At 44.9% G+C, this 15,370-nt stretch overlaps 1 protein-coding gene and 1 long non-coding RNA gene across 6 annotated transcripts in view; both read right to left on the bottom strand.

Annotated features, from left to right (window-relative positions):
• Positions 1 to 4,468: 4,468 nt before the first annotated feature.
• LOC119139729 lies at positions 4,469 to 5,538 on the bottom strand. The gene is made up of 2 exons (XR_005101428.1): positions 5,414 to 5,538; positions 4,469 to 4,609 (listed from the first exon to the last, which is right to left on the bottom strand). It is a non-coding gene; the product is annotated as an uncharacterized LOC119139729 (long non-coding RNA).
• A 4,376-nt stretch (positions 5,539 to 9,914) lies between these two features.
• Positions 9,915 to 15,370, bottom strand: part of mmadhcb (metabolism of cobalamin associated Db) — a 40,357-nt gene continuing 34,901 nt past the window's right edge. For all 5 annotated transcript variants that reach the window (XM_037280671.1, XM_037280673.1, XM_037280672.1 and 2 more), the window contains one exon: positions 9,915 to 10,268. In XM_037280671.1, coding sequence (XP_037136566.1) covers positions 10,074 to 10,268 — 195 coding nt within the window. In that variant the 3' untranslated portion in view covers positions 9,915 to 10,073. The remainder of the gene's footprint in view (positions 10,269 to 15,370) is intronic.

The raw sequence follows: 15,370 nt of genomic DNA, 5'->3' as shown, positions 1-15,370 counted from the left end.
TCGTTTATATGTTTAATAAAGACAAAGCCATCACAAAACTGTTGTAATTATTTAGATTTTGATCTAAATTAGCCTTGAATAAAGACTAAGCAGTCACATGAATTAACAGAAAAAATGGACAGCCGGACTCGGAGCAAAAATCCGACCGAGTCCACAGCCCTGGCTATAACGATAGCTGCTATATGTACCAGGCTATTTCATGTCAAAATTGGCTGCTCTGTTAATGTTTCGAGTAAATCTACGGATCGATATGGAAGGGAAACATAGGTAAGTAGTACCAATGCGTTAGATCGAACTTTAGTCAGTTCCGATCATTTTATAGGAGATCGTTTGAGAAACGCGATTGTTTACACTTTGCTGAGGCTCATGGGAGATTGCGAGCTGAGGCTCGTGGGACTTTGCGGATGGCTAATGCTATAACGATAGCTGCTATACGTACCAGGCTATTTCATGTCAAAATAGGCTGCTCTGTTAATGTTTCGAGTAAATCTACGGATCGATATGGAAGGGAAACATAGGTAAGTAGTACCAATGCGTTAGATCAAACTTTAGTCAGTTCCGATCATTTTATAGGAGATCGTTTGAGAAACGCGATTGTTTACACTTTGCTGAGGCTCATGGGAGATTGCGAGCTGAGGCTCGTGGGACTTTGCGGATGGCTAATGCTATAACGATAGCTGCTATACGTACCAGGCTATTTCATGTCAAAATAGGCTGCTCTGTTAATGTTTCGAGTAAATCTACGGATCGATATGGAAGGGAAACATAGGTAAGTAGTACCAATGCGTTAGATCGAACTTTAGTCAGTTCCGATCATTTTATAGGAGATCGTTTGAGAAACGCGATTGTTTACAGAGGGCTCGTTGGTTATTGGCTAGTGCAGGGGTGGCCAACCAGTCAGAGACTAAGAGCCACATTTTTTACTGTGTCATCGCAAAGAGCCACATCATACACATGAGCACACATGAACCCCCCCCCCCCCCCCCACACACACACACACGCACACAAACACGCAAGCGCACGCACACGCACGCGCATACGCACACGCACCCCTCTGCTCAGCCAAATTTATTGTGTGACATTATTATGTCACGCACCAACATGATAATGACAAATTGACTCCTACAGTACAACCACAGACCAAAGACCACATTTTCAACAATGAACATTGTGTGCATTGTCTCACACAGACAAACTCTCAGTTCAACAAATTCCACAAACAAAAACATAATAAGTTTTTTCACTTACTATGCGTGGCGGGACAGACCATTCGTTTGAGTTCGTCGTTTTCAGGAGACAAGATTTCAATAACGTCACTGAGGCATATTTTAACGAACTCCACTTCATTGTATGGCTTTTTAGCCCGTGCAATGTTCCAAGCCAGTTGAAACAATGCAAGTGTGACAGTCTCTGAGTGCTTCGTAATTTTTTTGAAAAACTGTACCTATTTTTCTGCCTGACTTTTCAAAGTCTCCAAACTTGTGCTTGCGAAATTCAGTCCCTTTTGCAAAGTCCTTATCGATATTGGCATGAAGTGAGCTGAAGTGGCGCTGACCATTTGAAGCTTTTAAATGCGCCAATGACGTCCGACATATGAGGTAGAATGGCTTGCCATAGCGTTCAACAAAAAACAACTTTAACTCTGTTAAAAACGTCCTGTGTTCATCGTCATATATTCGTTTAGCTGTGCATTTTTTCCTTGCCATTTTGGCAAGCGTCTTGTCAGCTTTTCTGGACCTAATGGGCCCCCGTAGTCACAGTCGCCATTCATTAAAAAGCCAGCAAAACCAATCGCTCTGTTTGTCCCTCCTCCTTTGCGGGATTTCACCTCACGCGCATGCGCGTTTGACCAAAATACCATATTGAACTCAAGCGAAGCAAATACGCACGAAAAATAAACACAAATGTTGATATGAACGTAAAAGAGCCGCATGAAACTAGCCAAAGAGCCGCATGCGGCTCGCGAGCCGCGGGTTGGCCACCGCTGGGCTAGTGGATGCATACCGCAACCCTCGTCAACCTCAGTTTGTTGCAGTATAGCTTCTATTTTATGCGCCTTATAATCCGGTGCGCCTTATATATGGACAAAGTTTTAAAATGGGCCGTTCATTGAAGGTGCGCCTTATAATCCGGTGCGCCTTTTAGGGCGGAAAATACGGTAAGTTGATAAGTTTGAACATTAAATATGTTGTCTTTGTAGTGTATTCAATTGAATATGGGTTGAGAAGGATTTTCAAATCGTTGTATTTTGTTTTTATTTACATTTTACACAATTTTCAACGGCCACTGTCGTTTTTGCTCCTCCAAGTCTTCTTTCGGTAACATCTCTGCAAAGCCTATGCCTTCCCATTTGCAAATCACAGAACCTTTTGTTCTCCGCCACACCTCATCTCTTACGTCTCTGTGCAAATAGAATAACAGCTTGCCTTGTGCGGTTGTCTTCTTTTTTCTCAAGTCTGTGAACAACATCTATTGCGAGGTCCATTTTCACTGCGAACTCTGGAACAATCCTGTACAGCAGTGGTCCCCAACCACCGGGCCGCGGACCGGTACCGGTCCGTGGGTCACTTGGTACCGGGCCGCCAAGCCACGCAGAAAAAAAAAAAAAAAAGTTTTAATCGACGATCAATTAATTCAGGTCAAGACGCTCGTCCCGGTCACGTGACATGTTTCCCCAGTCGAGCCCGCAAAGCTAGCAAAAATGAGTAAGTATTTATTTTGAAAAATATAAAAAAATTGGCGATTCTCTCCCAATTACATCCGTCGGTTCAGGTCAAGACGCTCGTCTCGGTCACGTGACATGTCACCGCAGTTGAGCCCGCGAAGCAAGCAAAAATTAGCAAGAAACAGAGATGTTTGGAAAGCTTCTTCGGAAAGGGAAAAAAGCCCAATGAGGAGACGGAAGAAGAAGAGGCTACGACTTCTAAGAAAAGGAAAGCTGCATTTAAAAGACTATGACGCGCCTGTCATGCCTCGTCCACAGTTTTGTGATGTCATCGTTTCTGTGTGCTCGCCCCTCCCTTCCTGTGTGCCCTTGATTAGTGTAATCACACGCACCTGCCTCTCGTTACCTGTGTCTTATTTAAGTTCTGTTTGCGTGTCACTCGCCGTGGGAGCATTGCTTGAGATGTGCGGACAATGCACGTGTCACTGTCATGAGTTTGTTTGGTTCCTGTCTTTTGTTTCGGCGATCAGTCCTTTTGGTTTTGTTGTTTAGTCACGTCAGTTTGCCGGGTTTGTCCTTTGAGTTTGCTACATTAAACCCTGGTCCAAGCTGCATTTGGTCGTCCTCGCTCCATCAACACTCCGTTCGTGACAGTGCCAAGCCCACTCTGCATAATATGTGGCGACAGGCTAGCTAACGAGGCAATGAAGCCCTCAAAACTGCTTCGGCACATGGAGACCAAGCATCCTGCATTAAAAGACAAACCTTAACCACTTCGGGTGTCATTGTCTCCGATTACGCCTAGATGGGACCGGCTCGTTTCTGAGAAACAAGCTCAGTGCTCCCACTAATTCAATGTAATGGTGAGTTTTATTTTAATGTCGTTTATACTTGTTTTTATGCCAGTCGTATCATTTTATTTCATCGTATTCATATATTTGTTATAAATGTATTATTTATTTATATAAATGTATTATTTAGTTATATAAATCTATTATTTATTTATATAAAGGCCGGTCCGCGAAAATATTTCTGACACGTAACCGGTCCGTGGCGCAAAAAAGGTTGGGGATCACTGCTGTACAGTATGTGAATCACAGTCTTCCGAAGATTTTCATCTCTCGTTTCCTTAATACCTCTGACTCGAAGACATGACCGCATGTTATAGCGTTGTTGTTCAGTTTGTTCTTCAATTCTTTGTTTACGTTCAGCACACCGATATTCTCATTCTTGAGCTCCGCCACTCTCTTCATTAGCTATGCTCCGAGTTGAATTGAACGGTTTTAGTTGACAATCATGGCGGTGTTCTGCCCATTTTGTTCTCTGATGTCTAATTGCAACTCAATCCCAGACATTTTCCCAACACAAGTATCACTTCGAGAATACAGTAATCCCTCGCTACATCACGGTTCGTTTATTCTGGTTTCACTACATTGCGGATTTTTTTTCCAAATTAAAAAAAAATTCAAATTCAAAATAAAACTTCTAATTTGGGGAATTATGGCACGAAAGTTGCCCACACGCCAGCAAAAGGCAGGGAGTGCCGACACAATTGCAGTGCGTACACTTGTACCTTTTTATATATTTTTTTAATAATAAGAGTTCTAAAAACATATTTACAGTGTTGTAACTTGTTATAGAAAAATAGTTATAATAATAAGAGTTCTAAAAACAGATTTACAGTATGTACACTTGGAAAAACGTAATAATAATAATAAAAGCATATAAATAAAAAAAACAAGCAATAAAAACATATAATTCTCCATGTTATGTTATTCAGTCGTGCTTTGATTTGAGGTAGGGTGCTTAATTTTGAAGGCCGTTTTCAGGCGATACCACTTCCTGTTTCACGTTCGTGTACATACATGTTACAGTGGTACAGCAGTCATTGACGATGTAAGTGGGTCTCCTAATAAGAGAAATGAATGATCACATATGTCTAACCTTAAGGACAATGTCGTATTGCTCCAAATGTTGGTTTACATTACAGGTCCGTTTTCGCGTGTTAGCACGATCGCGAATTAGCATCTTTCTGCTAACTCGTTAGCCTGCCCAGTAGTTCTTGTTAACATGTTACACGCACACACGTAGGATATATATATATATATATATATATATATCAAATGAGGCCTCGCCTCCAAATTTTGTGAGCACTCATGTCCTCGCAAGAAGGGTGGGAGTGTGGCCCATAATTTCCTAATCTGATCTCAGACTTATTCCTCGCTTGAATAATGCATTTGAAACAAAAGAAGTTTTGTAAAACTTGCTCCACAGATGATAGAGGTTTTTTGATTGATGACTTGTTGACTCATGTTATCTTCAAACTGCACTCTGGTGAATGATGCCTTCCTCTTACTATCATATATAAAAAAATGGTTATAACAATAAGAGTTCTAAAAACATATTTACAGTGTTGTACCTTGTTATAGAAAAATTGTTAGAATAATAAGAGTTCTAAAACCATATTTACAGTATGTACACTTGTACCTTATTATAATTTTTTTTATAATACAAGCTGTTCTAAAAAAATATTTACAGTATGTGTTGAGAATTCTCCATTTTATTTATGTTATTCAGCCGTGCTTTGATTTGGGATTTGTAGGGTGCTTTATTTTGAAGGCCGTTTTCAACGATACCACTTCCTGTTTCACGTTCGTGTACATATGTCGATTACAGTGGTACAGCAGTCATTGACGATGTAAGTGGGTCTCCTAATAAGTGACAAATGAACGATCACGTGTGTCTAACCTTTAGGACAATTTAGTATTGCTCCAAATGTTCGTTTACATTCCTTTAGAAGTCCGTTTTCGCGTGTTGGCATGATCGCGAATTAGGATCTTTCCGCTAACTCGTTAGCCTGCCCAGTACTTCTTAACGTGTGTGTTATTCACCTACAGTCACATCTACATGTTACACGCACACACGTATAATATTTATATTTTCAATATTTATACAACATTTTCTGTGTTATTTATACTATTAATGTATTATTTACATGTTTGAAACAATTATTTAATGTTCTAATAATAAAATATGCACTTAAATTGTTTCATATACATTTATTGACAAAAAATGTACAGATGAGTGGGTGACCCTACTTCGCGGATTTCACTTATCGCGGGTGGTTTTTGGAACCAATTATCCGCGATAAACGAGGAGTTACTGTATCATCATTGGTAGCTTGTTCATCCTCTTTCTCTTCAGTAGTCTTAGCTTGCTTTCTCCTTCATCGACTTACTTGGCGTTGACAGCGTGGAGCCTTGTCTGCGTTTTGCCTGCGTTGTCACATCCATTGAATAATAGTCATGTTCGTTTTCCTTCGTTATTCCTAGCATTTTAGGTCTCGTAGAGGCTAGATGTTTTAATGTTGCTGGTTTTAATATCTTCTGTGTGTCCATCGTTTTACTTTGAGTTGAGTAAAGTAAGGTCAAACAATAGAATTTTGCAGTTTTTTAGCGGGCTTCCAAAAAACGCGGCAACTACTCCGCCATCTTCCCAGCCTCCCCGGTCCGTGAAAATATTGCCTGACTAATCTGGTCCGTGGTAATAAGGTGGTTGGGGACCATTGCTATAGAGGTTTCTTCCAGCCACTAAAGGGCACTGGGCTATTTTTGATGACATCTTGTTGCGTCACCCTTTTCAGGGTCATATCTTAACAGGTGTTGTGCTCGATTTGGTTCCCCCGTGAGATTTTGTTCCCCCTGCTGCGGGAGCGCGCACGCCTTGTTTGGAAAGCGAAAATCCGATGCCGTACGGCGTCAGCACTGTTGTTTTCAATAAAAACATGAAGAACTCACGTTTGCGCCAGTCAATTAAAATTTTTAGAAAGGATTATTCTCATTTGATGTCTTTAAATTCATCCGCGTTCTGCCGTTGAAGCGGGGTACTTTCAAAGACCAGTCGTACAGACGGAACACTCATTCACTTCACCAAAAGGCAACAACATAATTACATGAGCTTTTTGCATAAACTTCGATGCAAAGAAACTCCTCTTTTTGGGTATCATTACATGCTACAAGGAGTATATATTACAAAGGAGACTTTATACTTAATTGTGATCATCATTCATCCATCCATTTGCTTTGGAAATACCTGAGTAATAAAATGAATGCTCCAGCAGACCACCCCATAAAAAATGGCGGACGCCACCACAGAGTCGTAGAAGGTCCTCAGGAGGCCGTCCCTCACTCCGAAGGACCTCAGTCTGCGCAGCAGGTGGAGTCTGCTCTGGCCCTTCTTGTATAGGGCCTGAGTGTTACCAGTCCAGTCCAGTTTATTGTTCAGGTGAACACCCAGGTACTTGTAAGAGTCCACAATCTCTACGTCCGTTCCCTGGATGTTCACCGGCGAGGGGGGGTCTTTGCGCCGGCGGAAGTCCACCACCAGCTCCTTTGTTTTCCCAGAGTTAATCTGGAGGCGGTTCTGCTGGCACCAGTCCACGAATCTGTGATTCAGTCCTCGGTACTCCGTCTCGTCTCCGTTGTTAATGAGACCGACGATGGCGGAGTCGTCCGAGAACCTCTGGAGGTGGCAGGTCGATGTGTGGTGGGTGAAGTCAGCTGTGTAGATGGTGAAGAGGAGGGGGGCCAGGACGGTCCCCTGTGGATCTCCTGTGCTGCAGACCACTGTGTCAGACACACGGCCTCCTGTCCTCACAAACTGTGGTCTGTTTGTGAGGAAGTCCAGGACCCATGATGTCAGCTGCTGGCAGGCTCCAGCATGATGCAGTTTGTTCCCCAGCAGTTCTGGCTGGATGGTGTTGAAGGCACTGGAGAAATCATAAAACATGATCCTCACAGTGCTTCCAGCCCGCTCCAGGTGAGCCAGGGACCTCTGCATGAGGAAGATGACGGGGTCCTCAACCCCGATGCTCGGCCGGTAGGCGAACTGCAGGGGGTCGGCGGAGGAGCTCACCAGGGGGCGCAGGTGGTGGAGGACCAGCCTCTCCAGGGTCTTCGCCAGGTGGGATGTCAGGGCCACCGGCCGGTAGTGGTTGAAGTCACTGGGGCGAGATGACTTGGGCACCGGTACCAGGCAGGACGTCTTCCACAGCTGTGGTACCCTGTGCAGCCTCAGGCTCATGTTGAACATGTGCTCCACGATCCTGCACAGTTGCCCGGAGCAGGATCTGAGCAGCCTGGAGGTGATGCCATCTGGACCCGTCGCCTTCTTCACCTTGAGCCTGGCCAGTCCTCTCTCCACCTGGGCTGTGGAGAGCACCATGCTGGGTGGGTGGGGGGTAGTGGGGGGGGGGGGGGGGTGGGGGGTTGCAGGGCAGATGGTTGGTGGGTTCGGTGGAGTTGAGAATGGGCTGGGGGGTCTTGGAGGGGGTGTAGCAGGGGGCGGGGTTGAGGTGAGAGTCCTCGGAGCAGAAGAGGCTCCAGTCGGGGGAAGTTGCAGCAGGGCTGGGTGGGTGGGGGGAGGAGTGGATGGTTGTTCAAACTGGGTGAAGAACCGGTTCAGGTCATTCACCCACTCCTGATCCCTGTCCAGCGCAGGTCTGGAGTTGCTACGTCCTGAGATGGTGTTCAGGCTCCTCCAGACCCCGCTGACATCGTCCCGCTGCAGTTGGTCTTCCATCCTCCTCCTGTAGTTGCTCTTCCCCTCCCTGATCTTCTTCCTCAAGTCCCTCTGCACCGTTTTCAGCAGGTCCCTGTCTCCCGATTTAAAGACCCTCCTTTTGTCCCTGAGCAGGTCTTTGATCTCAGGGGTGATCCAAGGTTTGCTGTTTGCAAAAACTCTGACTGTTTTGGTGGGTATGGTGGAGTCTACACAAAAGTTAATGTAGTCTGTGACACAGCTGGTGAGACCGTCGATGTCGTCCCCGTAGTCCTCACAGAACACGTCCCACACCGTGGTCTCAAAACAGTCCTGAAGAGTCTCCAGAGATTCTTCCGACCAGATCTGTCTGGTGTGGGTGACTGCTGGTTGCCTGTGCACCAGAGGCTGATACACGGGGAGAAGGTGGATCAGATCGTGATCAGATCTTCCAAGGGGGGGTAGGGGGGATGATGTATATGCCTCCTTAAGGTTGGCATAAAAAAGGTCCAGTGTTTTATTCCCTCTGGTACTGCAGGTGACATATTGGCTGAAAGTTGGAAGTGTGGATGAAGGAGAGGCATGATTGAAGTCCCCGGTAATAAGAAGGAGGGCATGTGGATGCTGTGTTTGCAGCCTGCTTACACTGCTGTGCAGGACATCGCGGGCTGCGTCGGCATTAGCATTTGGGGGAACATACGCAGTTATCGCGATAACGTGCGAGAGTTCCCGCGGCAGGTAGTGTGGCCTCAAGCTAACGGCTAGCAGCTCAATGTCCGCGCTGCAGAGTTGCTCTTTGATAGTGATGTGCCCAGGGTTGCACCATCTATCGTTCACAAACACAGCAAGCCCCCCTCCTTTCCTCTTACCGCTCTCTCGTGTCCTGTCTGCCCTTATCAGGTTGAATCCGTCCAGAGCGACGGCAGAGTCCGGTGTTTGCTCCGTTAGCCAGGTCTCCGTGAAAAGCAGCATGCTACATTCCCTGTATTCCCGTTGGTGCCGTGCTAGCGCCGTTAGCTCATCCATCTTATTGCAAATGGACCTCACATTCCCGGTGATGATGGTGGGGAGTGTGGGCTTGAAGCGGCGTTTCTTTTTCCGGCACATAACACCCGAGCGTTGTCCTCTTTTCCTCCTCTTCAGCTCGGGGGAAACATTGGGCTTGTAGCCTGTTAGCTTCCCTTGGCTACAGAGGGCTAACAGCTGACCACGGGTGTAAACAATGGAGCGTTTACTGCCTGCTTCGGTGAATGCTGGAGTGATGAACCAGGTGAAAAATAGGACAAATAAAAGGGCCAGCCTCACTGTTTTTGCAAACATGTTTCTGCCCGGTAAAAAAAGAAAACACAGTACTGAGAGACAGAAAAAAAAAGAGTAAAAAAGAACATAAAACGAGACAATATACAGACGAGTCGACGGAGCTGCTGCAAACGTGTCGCCACTATCGCGGCGCCAACATACAGGTTTGTATGTTTGCAGAGCTCCTTCATCACTGTCAATAAACGTTATGTTAATAAAAGGTATGCGTCCACAAATAACCATCTCTTCCCTGACAATCCTTTTTGTGTAAACATGCGGCTTATATGTGAAAGAAAAAAAATCCCCCTAATTTTAGCTGAGACGGCTTATAATCAGGTGCGTTTTATAGTCTGGAAAATCCGGTATGCATTTGACAGATACGGAAAAATTATTTTAAATATTACAGGACAAAAATGTTTAATTTGAGATTTTATTGTGAAACAATAACAACCTTTTAAAGTTTTCATGCAAGCATTACATTCAGTCCACTAAATAATGATACCAACACGCAAACCGTAGATAGATTTTAGCTAAGAACATTTCGATTACAAAAAAGCATATGGACTTGTGTTTAAAAGCCATGACAATTCTTTATATTAAGGTTGCTGGGTGGTGCGTTGGTAAATATTATTCCCACAAACACATGTGACCCCCACAAAGGATGTTGAATAACTCTACAGCAACCCAGGTCTTCAATCTGAAAGCCAAGAAGACGGTACCTGTCGTCTGTCTCAAACAATGTCTTGTTTGTGTAAGGTCCAAAAAACTAGGGAGGAAAAAAAAGCGAGTGAATTAAATGAAAGAGGGAAATTACATACACAAGAAAACTCATGTTATGCTCGGAAAATATACATGCATAAGTGTTATTAAACTGGTATGCCATTCAGCAAAACTGTCAAACCAACTTGAAATGTTTGTATTATTTAAACAGTTTTTAGTCAGACAGGGAAGATTATTTTACCTGCTTTACAGTAATCCCTCGCTACTGCGCGGTTTACCTATCGCAAGCTCGGTCCATCACGGATTTTTTGTGAACAATTACCGTAATTTTCCATGTAGAATACGCCCCCGTGCATAATACGCACCCTAAAAATGGCATGTTGATGCTGGAAAAAAGCCTGTACCCATGTATAATACGCACCCAAATTTTGACTCTTAAGTCCGTAAACGTCAAATTATTTCAGAAAAAAGATCATCTTTGGGAACAACCGGATGTTATTCTGCCGGTCAGTATCACTGCGCATGCGCTAGCAAACTCGATAGCGAAGAAATATTTCGGATTTGTGTAGGGTACATTGTGACAGCAAACGAGCAGGTGATCGAGCAAGCGTCTGATACGAGAGCATTGTGTTTGTATGGAGCGTGTTTGAAGTGAACAGCAGAGAAGAAAGGAACAAGGCAAAGTGTTGTGAAATAAAATATTACCTGTAATACACATTTTGTTATTTGCTGATTGAAACTGCTAATTAAACAGTGAATTGAAACTAATAGGTAGAGAACTGAACTCTCGCTCTTTATATAGCTGACGTGTCTTGCGCATCCGTTCTGCGCATACTGTCATGGCGGCCTCCATATGATATCCGGTCTGCGATGGAGATTAAAAAACAAACAATATTTGACAATAACACACCATCAAGGATTGCACCATCGCATCAAACGATGTGTCGTCAATTATGAATTTTACTGACTAAGTGTGTTGGGCAGGATGGCTGAATGCGATGCGCGATTGACAACAAACAAGAAGAAAGGTGATTTCAAGTTTTATTTCGAGGGAGATTTTCTTCAAAAATTGTCGTACCCATGCATAATGCGCACCCCAGATTTTAGGACAATAAATTTGTTAAATCTTGCGCATTATGCATGGGAAATCACGGTATTGCAGATAGATTCGGATTTTTTTTGTTAAGTCTCACACATACGTACACACATTCACACCGTCATACGCAATAAAGCACACAAGACAGGCAACAAGACAGGCAAGTCCACCCCTACACCCGATGCGTTGCGGCTTTTTGCGGCACTTGCAGCTTGGAGATCAGGGCTTTATCTGCCCATATGACACTAATGGCCAATGGGAACTTGTTGATCTGTGTCCTAGCAGCTGATTGGCTTAGCAGTTTTGTGCAGCACACTTTATCTCAGCCTCGTGCACTTTATTCATTCCGTCTGTGTCAACATATAGGCAGCACCTCAGACTTGTACTTCATTACACACAAGCGAGCTCACGCACGCACCCACACGCCCGCACTCACGCAGACGCGCGCGCGCACACGCACACACACACACACTATCACGTCTCTGCTCTTCAATCGCCAAGCAGAGTAGAGCCGAGTGTGTGCTTGTCACTCCCGATTAGATTGTCCTGTTTGCACGTCAAATGCAGGAATCGAAGCACACAAGTGCACCCCTACACCATCAGCGACTACCCGATGCGACACGCGCCTCAGAGGTCTAGCGCGGACGGCGTGTGATGCCATAGGCCAGCAGGGCAAGAGCGGAGACGTGACACACCCACGCATGAAGGAAAAATGCACCACCGTGCAGAAACAGCCGGGACAACGGCAGTAATGTGTGGGCTGCCGGGGTGCGTCAGCCGGTCAGCACCGCAAGAGCGGAGCCGTGACACATTCACCAGGGTGAGAATCGCAAATGTGAAAAAACACTGAAAAGTAGCCGGGGGTCTGGGGGGCCGACCGGGGGTCTGGGGGGGCCGATGATAAATATATACCGTATTTATTCTAATTAGCGCCCAGGGCGATAATTAGAGAAGGTTTATGTCCAAAAGGGGGGTGGGCGATTAATAGAGAACACTTTTTGTCCGATCGCCAAGGGGCACTGAAATGGGCGATAATGTGTATATTTTCCTTGTGTAGTGCAATACCTGCATCTCACTGGTGTTCTTAACACTAGAACAGCGGCTGTTTTGATCTACCTCTAACAGCGGGGTGCGTCAATTGACGCTCCATCGATGCGACACGTTACCGTCGCAAATCACATGTTGCGCACGTCATGTTATCGCGATCGTCTTGTTCGAGTGCACGCCCCGATAACGTAATTGTGTGAGGATATTGTAGCGGAGTGACGAGTGTAATTGTATCATAGTTTATGGAGAAAAACAATTTAAAGGGGACATTCAACGTGCTGTCAAATCAGTCATATTTAAACTTGCGCAATGACGTCGGCATGCGGTCGCGGAGGAAAACGTAAGTTTGGGGGGGAATTTTTAGCAGCATCGGCGATAATTAGAGGTATCAATGTTTTTTATTTATGTCATCGCTAACACACTGGGCGATTATTAGAATATGGGCGATAATTAGAATAAATACGGGATATATATATATATATATATATATAGTGCCTTGCGAAAGTATTCGGCCCCCTTGAACCTTTCAAAATTTCGCCACATTTCAGGCTTCAAACAAAGATATAAAATTTTAATTTTTTGTCAAGAATCAACAACAAGTGGGACACAATCGTGAAGTGGAACGAAATTTATTGGATAATTTAAACTTTTTTAACAAATAAAAAACTGAAAAGTGGGGCGTGCAATATTATTCGGCCCCTTTACTTTCAGTGCAGCAAACTCACTCCAGAAGTTCAGTGAGGATCTTTGAATGATCCAATGTTGTCCTAAATGACTGATGATGATAAATAGAAAGCACCTGTGTGTAATCAAGTCTCCGTATAAATGCACCCGCTCTTTGATAGTCTCAGGGTTCTGTTTAAAGCGCAGAGAGAACCATGAAGACAAAGGAACACACCAGGCAGGTCCGAGATACTGTTGTGGAGAAGTTTAAAGCCGGATTTGGATACAAAAAGATTTCCCAAGCTTTAAACATCTCAAGGAGCACTGTGCAAGCAATTATATTGAAATGGAAGGAGTATCAGACCACTGCAAATCTACCAAGACCCGGCCGTCCCTCCAAACTTTCATCTCAAACAAGGAGAAGACTGATCAGAGATGCAGCCAAGAGGCCCATGATCACTCTGGATGAACTGCAGATAACTACAGCTGAGGTGGGAGAGTCTGTCCATAGGACAACAATCAGTCGTGCACTGCACAAATCTGGCCTTTATGGAAGAGTGGCAAGAAGAAAGCCATTTCTCAAAGATATCCATAAAAAGTCTCGTTTAAAGTTTGCCACAAGCCACCTGGGAGACACACCAAACATGTGGAAGAAGGTGCTCTGGTCAGATGAAACCAAAATCGAACTTTTTGGCCACAATGCAAAACGACATGTTTGGCGTAAAAGCAACACAGCTCATCACCCTGAACACACCATCCCCACTGTCAAACATGGTGGTGGCAGCATCATGGTTTGGGCCTGCTTTTCTTCAGCAGGGACAGGGAAGATGGCTAAAATTGATGGGATGATGGATGGAGCCAAATACAGGACCATTCTGGAAGAAAACCTGTTGGAGTCTGCAAAAGACCTGAGCCTGGGACGGAGATTTATCTTCCAACAGGACAATGATCCAAAACATAAAGCCAAATCTACAATGGAATGGTTCACAAATAGACGTATCCAGGTGTTAGAATGGCCAAGTCAAAGTCCAGACCTGAATCCAATCGAGAATCTGTGGAAAGAGCTGAAGACTGCTGTTCACAAACGCTCTCCATCCAACCTCACTGAGCTCAAGCTGTTTTGCAAGGAAGAATGGGCAAGAATTCCAGTCTCTCGATGTGCAAAACTGATAGACATACCCCAAGCGACTTGCAGCTGTAATTGCAGCAAAAGGTGGCGCTACAAAGTATTAGCGCAAGGGGGCCGAATAATATTAAAGGAACACTTTGAAAACACATCATACTTCAATGGTGAAAAGAAAAAGTTTGATATCTATACTGATATGGACAGTTTAATGTCTCAGGAACAAAAGGATGCCACATCTTTTGATGGAAATAAAAGTTTTCAGCCTACAGAGGGCTCAGTATATAGACACCCCAAAAATCAAAGTGAAAAAATGATGTGGCAGGCTCGTTCGTCCATTTTGCCTAAATTCAATTTCTGCAACTCAAAATTCTTTTCAATATCTTGTGTGGCCCCCACGAGCTTGTATGCATGCTTGACAACGTCACGGCATGCTCCTAATGAGACGACGGATGGTGTCTTGTGGGATGTCCTCCCAGATCTGTCTAAGGGCATCAGCAAGCTCCTGTAAAGTCTGAGGAGCAACCTGGCGGCGTATGATGGACCGAAACATTATGTCCCAGGGGTGTTCTATCGGGTTTAGATCAGGTGAACGTGAGGGCCATTAAATTGTGTCAATTCCTTCATCCTCCAGATACTGTCTGCATACTCTTGCCACATGAGGCCGGGCATTGTTGTGGATCAGGAGGAACCCAGGACCTACTGCACCAGCGTAGGGTCTGACCATGGGTGCAAGGATTTCATCCCGGTACCTAATGGCAGTCAGACCTCCGTTCTCTAGCCTGTAGAGGTCTGTTCGTCCCTCCATGAAAATGCCTCCCCAGACCCACCACCGAACCAGTCATGCTGAATGATGTTGCAGGCAGCATAGCGCTCTCCTTGGCTTCTCCAGACCCTTTCACGTCTATCACAGGTGCTCAGGGTAAACCTGCTCTCATCTGTGAAAAGCACAGGGCGCCAGTGGCGGACTTGCTAATTCTGCTGTTCTATGGCAAATGCCAATCGAGCTCCACGGTGCTGAGCAATGAGCACAGGGCACACTACAGGACGTCGTGCCCTGAGGCCACTCTCGTGAAGTCTGATTCTGACTGTTTGGGCAGAGACATTCACACCAGTAGCCTGCTGGAGGTCATTCTGTAGGGCTCGGGCAGTGCTCAACCTGTTCCTCCTTGCACAAAGTAGCAGATATCAGTCCTGCTGATGGAATGAGGACCGTCTA

This window comes from Syngnathus acus, chromosome 21 (assembly GCF_901709675.1).
Source record: "Syngnathus acus chromosome 21, fSynAcu1.2, whole genome shotgun sequence".
NCBI lineage: Eukaryota > Metazoa > Chordata > Actinopteri > Syngnathiformes > Syngnathidae > Syngnathus > Syngnathus acus.
The sequence above is the reverse complement of the archived record's forward strand: the minus strand, read 5'-3'. Positions and strand labels throughout refer to the sequence as shown.